At 40.2% G+C, this 17,227-nt stretch overlaps 1 protein-coding gene across 1 annotated transcript in view; it reads left to right on the top strand.

The window, feature by feature from the left end:
• The window catches only part of sgcd (sarcoglycan, delta (dystrophin-associated glycoprotein)), a 406,078-nt gene extending 391,078 nt beyond the window's left edge, over positions 1-15,000 (top strand). The window contains exon 7 of the mRNA XM_034177860.1: positions 13,134-15,000. Within this exon, the coding sequence (XP_034033751.1) occupies positions 13,134-13,319 (186 nt within the window). The 3' untranslated portion in view covers positions 13,320-15,000. The remainder of the gene's footprint in view (positions 1-13,133) is intronic.
• The last annotated feature ends 2,227 nt before the right edge of the window (positions 15,001-17,227 follow it).

Below are 17,227 nucleotides of genomic sequence, written 5' to 3'. Positions count from 1 at the left end.
TTTATTGCATTATATAATTAGATTTGGATGCTTGGATTTCTTTTTTTTAACTTCAGTTTTCTGATGTTTTGTCACTATGAAGTACTGAGTTCCCCATCCTCCAACCCATGAACAAAGTGATATTAATGATTTCCACATGATGCATTTACCATTTTCTTGTCCTTTGCACTCAGATTATGCACTGTAGAAATAGCTAAGTGATCTTGGTCATGTCCCAAATACAACTGTAGATGCAATATCTTGAAAAAGAATGTATCAAGTTAAAAATTGTCACTTCAAAAAGACCTCAGAAAACTGGCCACCAGGGGAAGGATTCTTGGAGACCTTGTCTTGTCAAAAACTTCACCATGAACCTTGGCGCACCACGGTGCCATACTAAGTCCTCAGACAAGTTTGACATGGGATGTATTTCGATTCAACCAATGGTTAATAGTATCAGAGTCTTAGAATCTCTGTGGATATAACAGCTTAACTATCTATACAAACTGTCTATACATCAAGGTGAATCCTGGTACACAAGGTCACCACAGTCAAGTTAAACACTGGGCACATTTCTTTTGGAACAGTGGCCACCAGGGGGCTGAGTTTATGAAATATAGTTTATATACGTATGAAATAATAAGTATTTCATGTAAGTGTGTGCGTGTGTATATTTGTATATTTATTAATCATTGAAATATTATAAAGAATCCATCATTCTTTCTTTTTCTGAACCTGCTTAGTCCTGGTAAGTGTCATGGTCATTGGGCGAGAGGTCAGTGCTCCCTGGAAAGTCCGTCGCAGAGCCAACACATATCGACACATGAACTCAATCAGAGCTACGGTCATCCATTCACCCAGTCTCACGGCATGTTATGATTCAGCAGCACGAAATGTACATTAATCTATTGGTTTGTGATATTATCATGAAAAGTGCAAAATGTTCGTAATGGGAGCACAAATTTATTCTAATACATTCCATGACGGCTGCATGAAATTAAAAGTGATGCAGGAGGACCGGGGGGGTTATGGTTAGGGCTAGGGGAAGGAGTAGGGTTAGGTTATGGTTAAGGTTAGGGTTGGGGGTAGGGTTAGTAATAGTTCAATATATTTCATTTTCAATTTATTTTCATTTATATAGCGCCAAATCACAACAAAGTTGCCTCAAGGCATTTCACACAAGAAAGGTCTAACCTTATCAACCCCCAGAGCAAGCACACAGGCAACAGTGGTAAGAAAAAACTCCATCTGATGATTTGAGGAAGAAAAATAAAATAGCAGCACGCCATGCGCGGTGGAATACTTCGAGTTTTGAACTGTGCCATTTTCGCTCTATACCTCTAGATTCATGCTTGATGCCACATAGCGGGTTTTAACTCACAATTTTAATGATTACTTGTCACAAAAAAAAAGTCATCCTTTCACCAAAGTTACTATAGAGCTATTCCACAGGGTGCTATTCTACTACAGTCACCCACAATCCAAAAAAGTGCAAACCGGGATGACAACCGACCCGAAAATGAATAAAAGAAAGGAGCTATGCCCTCAGTCAAAGATAATTGAGCTATTCAACTCTAAATATAAACCTCAACAAATGCTGAGTCACTATGAATACTCTGTTTAAAGAAGTTGGAACATGATTGAAGCTGTTAAAACTATGAATACCCATGTGACCACGTGGTAGCTGCAGTTTCAAGGAACAAGATGAAAATTTTTAAACAGTTCAAAAATTGAATCCCGATTTTTAAAATCTGGTGCTGATGGTGTCTGTAACTACAGTGTATAACAAGGTTGTTCAAGACTGACAAGAAGTTAGTATGATGCTTTAAAATGCACCCTGGTTTGCTGTTGGTGATTAAATGGGAAGGAATGGTGCTCTTTGAAATAACCCTGTTATCGGAAGATGAAGGATCCATTCAAACTTGAACTAGAACATTTTAACTCCACACAGGAAGGACCGGGTAGGAAGCGAACCTGGGACCTTCTTGCTGTGAGTCAACCCTGCTGCCATATACTGGAATAAATTACAACATATAGCAAATTGCTTCCAATGGAATTAAACCATTTATTAGCCCTGAGTTGACTGTTTTGTGGTTTTGGTCTTTGTGCATAACCTTGGGGCCTTTTGTAATGCACATATTCAAGTCAGATGGGTGTCTACAGTGTTGAGGGCACCAAAGCCTTGCCAGCAACCACAAACCTCTTTTTTTAACTTTTGGCAAGGGGGAAAGAAAAGAGGAAAGGGGATTTGCATTTTTTTCCTTGTTTTCTCCAATCACCTGTAGTATGTGTGAACTGTGCTTCTGTTTGGGGACACAAAATCAAAGTTAAACCTTTTTTGGAGAGGGGGGGGGGGGGTAGATGCTGAGCCTTAGCTGCTTGATCTGCCTCTACCTCCCTGTCTCCCACACAGCCACATTCTGTGTGCGTCTCCCAATCAGTGTGTCTGCCCTCACGGTGACAGATTTGTTCTGTAGCAGCTGTCTGAGTGAGTTAGCTGAGACTCGGCTCGAAAAGTGTTCCAGGTCATTTGATGGCAATGCCTCCCCAAGGCGCCTGGTAATGGCTCCTTTACCTTTTTATGGTTGGAGAGTTTGTAATTTCCTCAACCAGGGAGACGCAAGGCCTGTATGAGGCCCAGGAGGCCAGGGGAGGAGGAGGGAGCAGGGAGAATGGGCAGCAACGGGATTCATGCAGCTGTGGTTTGTCTCAGCAGTTTCTTCAAATCAATACAGGCTCCGGTGGATTAATACGAGTGTTATAGTGGTTGTGTGTGGCTGTATGATCTGAGAATACGTATTTGGGTCAGTGACATAGTTGGATTATGAGAACTGGCTGTTAGACTCCAACGTGGTGTCCAGTTATATTCCAAACACATTTTGCTCATTAAGCCACTTACATATGATGAGAAGTTGTTCAAATCTGGCCAGTGGTGACCTCCATCCTTCCTCTCCTGGTGCTCTGCACCGCAGTCAGTGCACGGAACAGAATGCAATGTGCATGTTGGAGAACCCCAGAGTCAGTTGAAATAGTATGGAAAATGTAAAAAAAAAGTGATCCCTATGATTTTACTTGGACTTCTATTTTATTGCAGACTGTATGAACCCAAGCTTCATTGTATTTGTTCATATACATCCTTTCTTGCATTTCAGGCCTGTAACACATTCCAAAAAAATGTTGGGACACGAAAGCATTTACCATTTTGTAATGTTGTTATTACATCTCACAACACTTAAAACATTTTGACTTTGAGGATACTAAGCAAAGAAGTGTTTCATATATTATTTCGTTCCGTTCTACCCGCAACCACGTCTTAATGTGTGCAGCATTAGTTTGTCATTGTACTTTTCCTTTCAAAATTCTCCACACACTTTCTACTGGGGACAGGTCTGGACTGTAGGCGAGACAATCCAGCATCTGTACCTTCTATCTCTGCACCCATGCCTTTTGTAATGGGTGCAAAATGTGGTTTTGCATGGACTTGTAGAAAAATATACAGAAGTCCCTGGAAACTGTCATCTTGAAGGCAGCTTATGATGCTTTACAATCTCAATGTACTTTTCTGCCTTAATGCTGACATCACAGACGTGTGACTTACCTTTGCCAAGGCTGCTGACACAATCTCATACCATGAAAGACCTTGGGTTTTAGATTTGTTGCTGATAACAGTCTGGATTGTCCTTGTCCGTGTAGTCCAGAGTCCATTTCTTCCAACAAAAGAAAAAACCCAAAAGATCTGGAATACTGATTTGTCTGTCAACACTACATGTTTCCACAGTGTGATTGTCCAACCCAAGATGCCTTTGACCCCAGAGAGGTCAATGCTGCTTCTGGAAAAGGTTAACATACGACTTGTTTTAAGTCTTATTTGTGAATGTAACTCCATACTGTTGTGCTTGACAAAGGCTTCCCAAAATGACCCCTTGCCCATGTGGTTATATCAGCTATTTGTGGATGATGATTTTAACATACATATGAGGTCTATTAGAAAAGTATCTGACCTTATTATTTTTTTTAAAAAAAACCATATGGATTTGAATCACGTGTGATTACATCAGCCAAGCTTGAACCCTCATGGGCATGCGAGTTTTTTCACGCCTGTCAGTGACGTCATTCACCTGTGAGCACGCCTTGAGGGAGGAGTGGTCCAGCCCCCTCGTCGGATTTTCATTGTCTGAGAAGTTGCTGAGAGACTGGTGCTGTGCTTCATCAAAATTTTTTCAAAAACTGTGAGGCACATCCGAGTGGACACCATTCGAGAAATTCAGCTGGTTTTCGGTGAAAATTTTAACGGCTGATGAGAGATTCTGGATTGTTTCTATGGCTGTAAGGACTTCCCACGGACCGGGATGTCGCGCAGTGTTCCGAGGCGACATCGTCATCCTGTTTCAAGCTGAAAATCTTCAAATTTAAGCCTCTGTTGACCCAGGACGTCGTGAGAGAACAGAGAAGATTCAGAAGAGGTCGGAATCACCAGTTTATCCGGACATTCCACTGTTAAAGGAGATTTTTTTAATGAAAGACGTGCGGACGGATTGGCACATCGGCTCGCAGCCGGCGTGGCGCATCCGCCACAGGAAAAACACCTCCGTGTTGATAACCATTTGTAAAATCCAGGCGGCTTTTGGTGGCTTTCAGTTGAGTGAGTATCTGAGAAATTGTTTAACAGCAGGGCATGTTCCAACTTGTCCTTAAGGCTTCCAATGGAGGTGTTTATCCTGTGGCGGGTGCGCCACGCCGGCTGCGAACTGATGCGCCAATCCGTCCGCACGTCTTTCATTAAAAAAATCTCCTTTAACAGTGGAATGTCCGGATAAACTGCTGATTCCGACCTCTTCTGAAACTTCTCTGTTCTCTCACGACGTCCTGGGTCAACAGAGGCTTAAATTTGGAGATTTTCAGCTTGAAACAGGATGACGACGTCACCTCGGAACGCTGCACAACGTCCCACTCTGTGGGAAGTCCTTACAGCGATAGAAACAATCCAGAATCTCTCATCAGCCGTTAAAATTTTCACCGAAAACCAGCTGAATTTCTCGAATGGTGTCCACTCGGATGTGCCTCACAGTTTTTGAAAAAGTTTTGATGAAGCACAGCGCCAGTCTCTCAGCAACTTCTCAGACAATGAAAATCCGACGAGGGGGCTGGACCACTCCTCCCACAAGGCGTGTTCACAGGCGAATGACGTCACCGACAGGCGTGGAAAAACTCACACATGCGCACGAAGGTTCAAGCTTGGCTGACGTAAAAACATATGAATCAAATCCATATAGTTTTTTTTTTAAATAAAACGGTCGGTTTCTTTTCTAATAGACCTCGTATGTATAACAGATACACAGAACTGAGCCTTAAAGAATTATGGTTGAAGTGCCATGGCAAACTATATGCCCTCCATCTTCGTTTGGCATTTCAAATAAACGAGCACGAGTGGAGACCCCCACCCACCATGCACTGTCCAATCTCTGTGGCACATCTTCCTAGTGGCAACTACTATTCCAGCCATGTCAAGTATAAATTGGTTCAGACATTCCCCCCCCTCCCAAAAAGGAATTCCTATAAATACGTATTCAATAAATTCAATTCTGCCCATTGCAAAAAAAAACAAAAAAAACATGCTTACCTTTCCAGTGTTAACTTGTCACTGTTCTTAAGTAAATCTAAACAGTATTTGCTTCTGTTTGTTTTCAAAATGTGTTGGTGCAAGTCATTAGTAAGTGTTGCTCTCAGACTCAGGTAGGACTGGGATTTTAATTCATGAAAACATATCAAATCTAGCTTGGAGTCTCCCATGTGCCTTCTGACAAACTGTCAACTGAAATTTGACATCCGTTTTTAAGAACTTTTTTGTCTTTGTGCCACTCCTTAAGAGGTGTTATGGGTGTTGCAGTGGCTTTCCTCAATACTGCCATTCCACTTTTGAGAACTGCCTATTCCACACAGATTTACCACACAGAACCATATTGTTTGTATTTATTAATGATTGATGTTGGTTGGCGCTTCTACTGGTGGTTGGCTCTCACTGCGGTATTGTATCACTTCCTGTTCCGGAGCACAGCGGTGTTTTGCTGTATCTGTTAGCTGTTTAATCTGCGCAGTTAGATTGATCTAGTTAACTAGATAACGATTTGTTTCACAGTGTAATCTTCACGTGCTTTAACTAAAGCACTCCCTCTGCTGAATCACCTCTAAATTATTTACACATTATTCACTTTGTGTGTTTTTAGGAATCCGCTAGCTTAGCACAGCTACTAGCTCTTAGCCGGTTTAGCATGGTGGCTTCTCCTGTCTCTCCCGCACTTTTCTGCTCTGGGTGTGAAATGTTTAGTTATTCCTCGGACTCCTTTAGCAGTAACGGTAATTGTAATAAGTGTAGCTTATTCGTAGCTTTGGAGGCCAGGCTGGGCGAATTGGAGACTCGACTCAGCACCTTGGAAAATCCTACAGCTAGTCAGGCCCCTGTAGTCGGTGCGGACCAAGGTAGCTTAGCCGCCGTTAGTTCCCCTCCAGCAGATCGCGAGCAGCCGGGAAAGCAGGCCGACTGGGTGACTGTGAGGAGGAAGCGTAGTCCTAAACAGAAGCCCCGTGTACACCGCCAACCCGTTCACATCTCTAACCGTTTTTCCCCACTCGGCGACACACCCGCCGAGGAACAAACTCTGGTTATTGGTGACTCTGTTTTGAGAAATGTGAAGTTAGCGACACCAGTAACCATAGTCAAATGTCTTCAGGGGGCCAGAGCAGGCGACATTGAAGGAAATATGAAACTGCTGGCTAAGGCTAAGCGTAAATTTGGTAAGATTGTAATTCACGTCGGCAGTAATGACACCCGGTTACGCCAATCGGAGGTCACTAAAATTAATATTGAATCGGTGTGTAACTTTGCAAAAACAATGTCGGACTCTGTAGTTTTCTCTGGGTCCCTCCCCAATCGGACCGGGAGTGACATGTTTAGCCGCATGTTCTCCCTGAATTGCTGGCTGTCTGAGTGGTGTCCAAAAAATGAGGTGGGCTTCATAGATAATTGGCAAAGCTTCTGGGGAAAACCTAGTCTTGTTAGGAGAGACGGCATCCATCCCACTTTGGATGGAGCAGCTCTCATTTCTAGAAATCTGGCCAAGTTTCTTAAATCCTCCAAACCGTGACTATCCAGGGTTGGGACCAGGAAGCAGAGTTGTAGTCTTACACACCTCTCTGCAGCTTCTCTCCCCCTGCCATCCCCTCATTACCCCATCCCCGTAGAGACGGTGCCTGCTCCCAGACCACCAGTAACCAGCAAAAATATATTTAAGCATAAAAATTAAAAAAAATAATAATAATATAGCACCTTCAACTGCACCACAGACTAAAACAGTTAAATGTGGTCTATTAAACATTAGATCTCTCTCTTTTAAGTCCCTGTTAGTAAATGATATAATAATTGATCAACATATTGATTTATTCTGCCTTACAGAAACCTGGTTACAGCAGGATGAATATGTTAGTTTAATTGAGTCAACACCCCCGAGTCACACTAACTGCCAGAACGCTCATAGCACGGGCCAAGGCAGAGGATTAGCAGCAATCTTCCACTCCAGCTTATTAATTAATCAAAAACCCAGACAGAGCTTTAATTCATTTGAAAGCTTGACTCTTAGTCTTCTCCATCCAAATTGGAAGTCCCAAAAAACAGTTTTATTTGTTGTTATCTATCGTCCACCTGGTCATTACTGTGAGTTTCTCTGTGAATTTTCGGACCTTTTGTCTGACTTAGTGCTTATGACAGCCTCAACACTGCATTTAATCTATTGTTAGACTCGATTGGCTTTGCTCAAAATGTAAATGGTTCCACCCACCACTTTAATCATACCTTAGATCTTGTTCTGACTTCTAGTATGGAAATTGAAGACTTAACAGTATTCCCTGAAAACCCCCTTCTGTCTTATCATTTCTTAATAACATTTACATTTACTCTGATGGACTACCCAGCAGTGGGGAATAAGTTTCATTACACTAGAAGTCTTTCAGAAAGCGCTGTAACTAGGTTTAAGGATATGATTCCTTCTTTATGTTCTCCAATGCCATATACCAACACAGGACAGAGTAGCTACCTAAACTCTGTGAGTGAGATAGATTATCTCATCAGTAGTTTTATATCCTCATTGAGGACAACTTTGGATGCTGTAGCTCCTCTGAAAAAGAGAGCCTTAAATCAGAAGTGCCTGACTCCGTGGTATAACTCACAAATTTGCAGCTTAAAGCAGATAACCTGTAAGTTGGAGAGGAAATGGCATCTCACTAATTTAGAAGATCTTCACTTAGCCTGGAAAAAGAGTCTGTTGCTCTATAAAAAAGCCCTCCGTAAAGCTAGGACATCTTATTACTCATCACTAATTGAAGAAAATAAGAACAACCCCAGGTTTCTTTTCAGCACTGTAGCCAGGCTGACAAAGAGTCAGAGCTCTATTGAGCCGAGTATTCCTTTAACTTTAACTAGTAATGACTTCATGACTTTCTTTGCTAATAAAATTTTAACTATTAGAGAAAAAATGACTCATAACCATCCCAAAGACATATCGTTCTCTTTGGCTGCTTTCAGTGATGCCGGTATTTGGTTAGACTCTTTCTCTCTGATTGTTCTGTCTGAGTTATTTTCATTAGTTACTTCCTCCAAACCATCAACATGTCTATTAGACCCCATTCCTACCAGGCTGCTCAAGGAAGCCCTACCATTAATTAATGCTTCGATCTTAAATATGATCAGTCTATCTTTATTAGTTGGCTATGTACCACAGGCTTTTAAGGTGGCAGTAATTAAACCATTACTTAAAAAGCCATCACTTGACCCAGCTATCTTAGCTAATTATGGGCCAATCTACAACCTTCCTTTTCTCTCAAAAATTCTTGAAAGGGTAGTTGTAAAACAGCTAACTGATCATCTGCAGAGGAATGGTCTATTTGAAGAGTTTCAGTCAGGGTTTAGAATTCATCATAGTACAGAAACAGCATTAGTGAAGGTTACAAATGATCTTCTTATGGCCTCAGACAGTGGACTCATCTCTGTGCTTGTTCTGTTAGACCTCAGTGCTGCTTTTGATACTGTTGACCATAAAATTTTATTACAGAGATTAGAGCATGCCATAGGTATTAAAGGCACTGCGCTGCGGTGGTTTGAATCATATTTATCTAATAGATTACAATTTGTTCATGTAAATGGGGAATCTTCTTCACAGACTAAGGTTAATTATGGAGTTCCACAAGGTTCTGTGCTAGGACCAATTTTATTCACTTTATACATGCTTCCCTTAGGCAGTATTATTAGACAGTATTGCTTAAATTTTCATTGTTACGCAGATGATACCCGGCTTTATCTATCCATGAAGCCAGAGGACACACACCAATTAGCTAAACTGCAGGATTGTCTTACAGACATAAAGACATGGATGACCTCTAATTTCCTGCTTTTAAACTCAGATAAAACTGAAGTTATTGTACTTGGCCCCACAAATCTTAGAAACATGGTGTCTAACCAGATCCTTACTCTGGATGGCATTACTCTGACCTCTAGTAATACTGTGAGAAATCTTGGAGTCATTTTTGATCAGGATATGTCATTCAAAGCGCATATTAAACAAATATGTAGGACTGCTTTTTTGCATTTGCGCAATATCTCTGAAATTAGGAAGGTATTGACTCAGAGTGATGCTGAAAAACTAATTCATGCATTTATTTCCTCTAGGCTGGACTATTGTAATTCATTATTATCAGGTTGTCCTAAAAGTTCCCTGAAAAGCCTTCAGTTAATTCAAAATGCTGCAGCTAGAGTACTGACAGGGACTAGAAGGAGAGAGCATATCTCACCCATATTGGCCTCTCTTCATTGGCTTCCTGTTAATTCTAGAATAGAATTTAAAATTCTTCTTTTTACTTATAAGGTTTTGAATAATCAGGTCCCATCTTATCTTAGGGACCTCATAGTACCATATCACCCCAATAGAGCACTTCGCTCTCAGACTGCAGGCTTACTTGTAGTTCCTAGGGTTTGTAAGAGTAGAATGGGAGGCAGAGCCTTCAGCTTTCAGGCTCCTCTCCTCTGGAACCAGCTCCCAATTCAGATCAGGGAGACAGACACCCTCTCTACTTTTAAGATTAGGCTTAAACCTTTCCTTTTTGCTAAAGCTTATAGTTAGGGCTGGATCAGGTGACCCTGAACCATCCCTTAGTTATGCTGCTATAGACTTTGCTGGGGGGTTCCCATGATGCACTGAGTGTTTCTTTCTCTTTTTGCTCTGTATGCACCACTCTGCATTTAATCATTAGTGATTGATCTCTGCTCCCCTCCACAGCATGTCTTTTTCCTGGTTCTCTCCCTCAGCCCCAACCAGTCCCAGCAGGAGACTGCCCTTCCCTGAGTCTGGTTCTGCTGGAGGTTTCTTCCTGTTAAAAGGGAGTTTTTCATTCCCACTGTCGCCAAGTGCTTGCTCACAGGGGGTCATTTTGACTGTTGGGGTTTTTCCGTAATTGTTGTACGGCTTTGCCTTACAATATAAAGCGCCTTGGGGCAACTGTTTGTTGTGATTTGGTCCTATATAAATAAAATTGATTTGATTTGATTTGATGTAAATGAAGTCAATGTGAATTGTTCAGTTCAGTGATATGGAAATGTGGATATATCCATCCCCTGATTTATGCCTGTAAACTGGCTGTGAAACTGGTTGTATGAAATATTAAGCTTTTTTTAGTTTGTCCAGAAACATACAGTGTATCACCTCTGAAAATGGAGTGATGGTGTCCAAAAATGGCAGTAATTCCTAAATGGTAAACCTCTTGAATTAAAGCTGAACATCTACAGTTGTGATTAGAAGCTTACATACACTCATCATGGCCATATGTCATGGTAATCTTGGGCTTTTAATGATGTCTTTGAACTGTTATTTTACCAGGGTGGAATGGCTGTACAGCATACATCATTAATAACTTTTTATAAAAACAAGAACTGAGTGCACAAGTTTGAATTTACTTTGGATCTTGCTAATCTACACAGGGTCAACATTTATACATACAGGATCAAATATATACATTCACGTAAATGTTTTAATCGTGCTGAGGGTTTTACAGTGTCATTTAATGACAAGGTCAAGACCTATTAATTCCTCATTAATGATCATGATTGCTGTCAAACACATACTTTTTATGCTGGCAAAGTTGAAGTCACTAACTGGTTTGACCAATACTCAGAACAATGGGAAAGTCCAAGGAACTTGGTGAATTTCTAAAAAGGAGAATTGTAGAATTGCACAAGTTGGGAATGTCTCTTGGAGCTACTTAAAAAGATTCCAAGATCATCAGATCATCATGGAAAGCTCAAATTTACCATGGCATTCATACCCAGATTATATTAGATTAGATAGAACTTTAATAACATCTTGGGAAGATTCCTTCAAGGAAATGATTACAGCACATAAATATTCCACCACAACTGTATGCTATGTAGAAGTATATGTTTTTAAAATTCCTTTCAGCCCATTGTGGTGGTGCGCAGAGGCAAAATAAAAAAATGGTCAGTGTCCAAATGCATATGGACCTGACTGTATGATGCCACTATGACCTGCAATGCTCCATTTTAGAAGACCAATGTTTTGTCCAGTGGTGGGCACAGCTAACCAAAAAGTTAGCTTCGATAACCATTAATCCGATAACTGAAAGTTATCTTTTATGACACTAAACCAATAAACTACTAAAATTGTATTTTATTACAGATAACGATGACTTTTATTCGGACAGAGCCACATCAGATTATACTGTCGGCTTCTGATAAACCAGTTCTACTTTCACTTTTTGCTGCTGGGTAAATTCAAGGATCACAAACACATAAGAATGCATGAAAAATGACTGAATAAAAATAAAACCCCAGATACTGTCACCATCTCTCAAAAGCAGTAAAACACAGTATTAGAAGTCACAATTTATCTTGGTATTATATACACCATCATTTACAAACTAAAAACCTTCTGCTTTTTTCACAAGCTTTGAACCCTGTGGCTTCAACAACCGAAATACGTCCATTAATGCATTGATTGGCAGAGTAAAATACAAGTAGTAAATATAAATTCTTACCTGTTTGTGTCAGTGGGATTCATCTGAATAAATAATCCACATCAAGTGTCCTCTTTTTAATCCAAAACAGTGTCTAAACATGAAGAAAAGTCCCTCCCTCTGTACACACTGCTGCAACGTGAGAGCTCCTCTCCTCCACCGAGTCTTGGTGATTAAATTACAAAAAAAATAATAATAATAAAATAATGTTAAAATTTGTCCGTTTTGTTTTTGTGCCAAGTGGACGAGTCACTGTAACGTCCAAAGTGAACCTGAACTACACTACCCACAATGCTCCCTGCGTCGACCGGCCAATCACGTTTTGCGCTTAATGATGACATCATCAGCAAGCAACAGGCAGCCAATCTGCTACAGACACACAACAGGTGGACAAAAATGTTTTATTTTAGGGTTTACAAATGTTTTTGACCTTTAAACTTTGCTCAGTTTACCAGCAAAAAAAAGTTATCAAACTGAAAGTTATTGGAACTAAATTTATCTGAAGTTAATTGGTGCAATGATGGTTTTAACACTTATCTGAAAAGCTAATCCTCTAGCAAAAACATTAGCTTTGACAATTGTTATCAGATTATCTGACCTGTGCCCACCACTGGTTTTAGCTCAACATGCACTCAAATTTGACTGCATCTTTTTTTATTATTATTAAATTATGGACAGCCTGATTATGTGTCAGCCTGGTCCCGTCAGATCTCAGAAGCTAAGCAGAGCAGGATCTGGTTAGTTCTTGGATGGGAGACCTCTTTGGAACACCAGTGGCTGTGTGTGTTTCTCCAGGTGACACTGGAGTTGCGTCAGGAAGGGCATCCGGCATAAAACTTGTGCCAATTACCAATGTGGATCTGGCTGTATCCGCTGTGGCGACCCCGAACAAACTGGGCGCAGCCGAATGAACAACATTAAATTATGAACACAGATAAAGACAGATATCCACGACATGGCAACAAACTGGTGTATTTTTATTTAACTACTTCAAACTGAATTTACAGATTTCAGGCTTCCTTTTGTTCCTCACTCTACCTCCTTCCCCACCTTATCTACTCTCTCATTTTTTTCTCCGTCAGATCATTCTGGATGCACGTAGGATTCGCTTGATGCGCCTGCCTGAGGGAAAGGCTTCCTCCAGCTCCTCATCCTCTGGGACCAGGCAGACTGTCTATGAGGTTTGCGTTTGCCCCAACGGGAGGCTTTTCCTCTCCCTTGCCGGCACTGGATCCACCTGCCAGATTAGCAACAATGTCTGCCTCTAGAACCTATATCAATTTAAACAAATACATACGCAGCCTGGAGAAAAGACAGCCAAAAGCAGACACATCGAACACAGGCGCCTGTTTCTAGGACTGATTCAGACACACACAGGCTGCCAGAGCTGACGGAAACAATTACTGACAAACGACACAATCCCTCAGACTGATAGTGGGGCTCATACACTAACCTTTTAAAGGCCAATACTGATCATTTTGAAATGAAGGTGATGATAGCCCATAATTTGTGCCATGTTTCAATGCCAAAAAAAACGACCCCCCCCCCCCCCCCCCCCATTTTATACTTCTCACACTGAAATCAGCATTCAGAGCATCGTGGGACCCTTACACTTTCTGCACCCATTACATTATCAGGTCTTTAACCTGAAAAAAGGTACAGAGGATTTATAAAGTTTCAGATAAGTTCAGAAAAAATTTTCCATTCACACCATATTGGCTAAATGTGACTGACTATAATAAAGGGCCATTTGGTTTTTAAGTTAAACAATCAAACATGGCGGACCCCCACATGCTTACAGGATGTGTACATAATGAATGCGGCGCACACATAGAACAGAGGGGTTGAGTTTGCTCACAGGAGCCTCCTCATACACACTAAGAAGAAAACCTTCAGAGACTAAAGGAGAAGATGATCCGTTCTCTTTCTCCATCCAGGACAAGAATCACTAGGGTGATCACCACAAACAGACCACTACCTTCACTCATCTTCTCTTTCAGTTCTGTTTTTACCACTGAAATCATCCCAACGAGTTTTATTCTTCTGTTTTTCAGAAGATGTTATTGTGCCCAACAAATAAGCACATCAGAATAAAAAAAAAAAAAATACCAAGATGATATATCTGAGATAAACCCATTGACAAGAGTTGGACAAAATGTATAGTATTACATATTTTAGACAGTAGGTGTTTATATAGTATTGTGACTAATTTTACATCTTAATTTTGGTTTGCTTTAATCACAAGAACATTTTCTGAAAACAACTTAATTTGAAATGTTAATTTCCATTGAAATTTTGGTGTGTTTAAGTCTAAATGTTCAAATTATTTTGCAAGTTAAATTTGGCATAAAATTGAGCAAAACACTGTGTTGTTCTGAATATAAGACTTTACTTTTTGGTGGGGAAATATGTCTGAAAGAAAACTGGCTTGTCTCAACTTTGATGTGTCATATGAAACCACAACAGTCCCCATAAAACAAGTGTGTCTCCCAGGACTGAAGTGACCCACCCCTCTAACTAGCACACAGTGGATGGAGAGACACAGTGAAAATCCTGAAAAGAGCATGGCTCAAAAGTTGGGTAAGTTAACCAGCAATGGAAGACAAGTTATGGTGCAAACTTTAACCTTGTGATGAAAAATGCATTGAATTCATTAAGCAAGTCTCAAGCAGCCAAGAAATCCTGTGTAAATCTGAAATGTTGGAAGCTGATGAGCCCAAAAAGATCAACTTAAAAATGCTTATAGTCAGAAAAGCTTATTGTGGTCATAGATTAGTAGTGTGTCATTTTTTTGAAAAATGAAATGAGAGCCAACCCCAAAAGTGTGCTTTTATTGGTGTTTTCAAATAAAAGCATTTTCTTGATACAACAGATTTGGTCTTGAGAATTTGTTCTTTACACAATGATGTTTTGAAAAGGAGTTGTCTTATATTCGGAACAATACACCAATAAAAAGGTCTTATAAATTCAGCTGAAGACAAATATTCATATTGACACCAAGAGAAGAACTTATTCATCAACATATTTATCATGTTCTCTCTTTACCCCAGGTTGGTCAGAAATATTACAGCTCAGTTTTAAGTCACAAATCATGATGTATCATAGATTGGCTTCCTGGGTTCTTGTTGGGAATTATGGGATGACTAAAGTAACTACCTAATGACTTAATCAATTTTGGCCTTATGTTATTCACATGAAAGTGAATAAAAGTGCCACAAGGACACTTCAGACAGAAGGAGGGTGGGCAAGGTGGTCAAGGCTCAACTGGCTCTGTACCCCTGGCAGGTTATCCTAATAGGATAAGATTTCAATTATTTTTGTAACTCTTTCATTTATTTCACCTAAGATAAAAGGGCTGATTTGAGTCAGAGTCTGATGTAATCTGCCATGCCCATTTCTGGTGGACCTCATTTTGGGTCAGATCCAGTTAGCATCAAGATTTTTCACATTTCTGCACTTTGGGTGGGGATTTGATATGATTTCAAGTGTGAAATAATTCACTTTAGGCCAACCTGTTAGGGAATGTTATGAACATAAGTAAATTTCTTCAGTTCCTACCAGATGTGTCTGATCACCTAAACCCATGGATGTTGCCTCTCCAGAAATGGATTCTTTTTGGAAACCATTTAGGTTGTTTTACACCTCTTTGCCATTCTTAATTGGCATACTTGTCCAGATTAATGGTTTTGCAGCTGCGATGTTGTCACTCAGTGGAAGTGGAACCAGGCGTTTGAGATCGCAAAGCACTGTAGATCTCAATTGTTATAGGCATCATATTTTGTAGCATCATAAGGAGATGCATGAATTTTTGAAACCCATTTAACACCAAATGCATTGATGAAATTAAGAACTTTTTAAACTATTTATCATCTTATCTTATCATGATACCGTACTGGTCCGAATATAAGATTTAAAAAAACACACACATTTGAAAACTAGAGCACCGCACTCATACAACCCCTGGCAAAAATTATGGAATCACCGGCCTCGGAGGATGTTCATTCAGTTGTTTAATTTTGTAGAAAAAAAGCAGATCAGAGACATGACACAAAACTAAAGTCATTTCAAATGGCAACTTTCTGGCTTTAAGAAACACTATAAGAAATCAAGAAAAAAAGATTGTGGCAGTCAGTAACGGTTACTTTTTTAGACCAAGCAGAGGAAAAAAATATGGAATCACTCAATTCTGAGGAAAAAATTATGGAATCACCCTGTAAATTTTCATCCCCAAAACTAACACCTGCATCATATCAGATCTGCTCGTTAGTCTGCATCTAAAAAGGAGTGAACACACCTTGGAGAGCTGTTGCATCAAGTGGACTGACATGAATCATGGCTCCAACGCGAGAGATGTCAATTGAAACAAAGGAGAGGATTATCAAACACTTAAAAGAGAGTAAATCATCACGCAATGTTGCAAAAGATGTTGGTTGTTCACAGTCAGCTGTGTCTAAACTCTGGACCAAATACAAACAACATGGGAAGGTTGTTAAAGGCAAACATACTGGTAGACCAAGGAAGACATCAAAGCGTCAAGACAGAAAACTTAAAGCAATATGTCTCAAAAATCGAAAAATGTACAACAAAACAAATGAGGAACGAATGGGAGGAAACTGGAGTCAACGTCTGTGACTGAACTGTAAGAAACCGCCTAAAGGAAATGGGATTTACATACAGAAAAGCTAAACGAAAGGCATCATTAACACCTAAACAGAAAAAAACAAGGTTACAATGGGCTAAGGAAAGCAATTGTGGACTGTGGATGACTGGATGAAAGTCATATTCAGTGATGAATCTCGAATCTTCATTGGGCAAGGTGATGATGCTGGAACTTTTGTTTGGTGCCTTTCCAATGAGATTTATAAAGATGACTGCCTGAAGAGAACATGTAAATTTCCACAGTCATTGATGATATGGGGCTGCATGTCAGGTAAAGGCACTGGGGAGATGGCTGTCATTACATCATCAATAAATGCACAAGTTTATGTTGATATTTTGGACAATTGAAAAGATGTTTGGGGATGATGAAATCATTTTTCAAGATGATAATGCATCTTGCCATAGAGCAAAAACTGCAAAAACATTCCTTGCAAAAAGACACATAGGGTCAATGTCATGGCATAGGGTCAATGTCAATGAGCAGATCTGATTTGATGCAGGTGTTAATTTGGGGGAT

This window comes from Thalassophryne amazonica, chromosome 9, assembly GCF_902500255.1.
Source record: "Thalassophryne amazonica chromosome 9, fThaAma1.1, whole genome shotgun sequence".
Taxonomy (NCBI): Eukaryota; Metazoa; Chordata; class Actinopteri; order Batrachoidiformes; family Batrachoididae; genus Thalassophryne; species Thalassophryne amazonica.
Note: the sequence above shows the minus strand (reverse complement) of the source record. Positions and strands in the feature narration are given on the sequence as shown.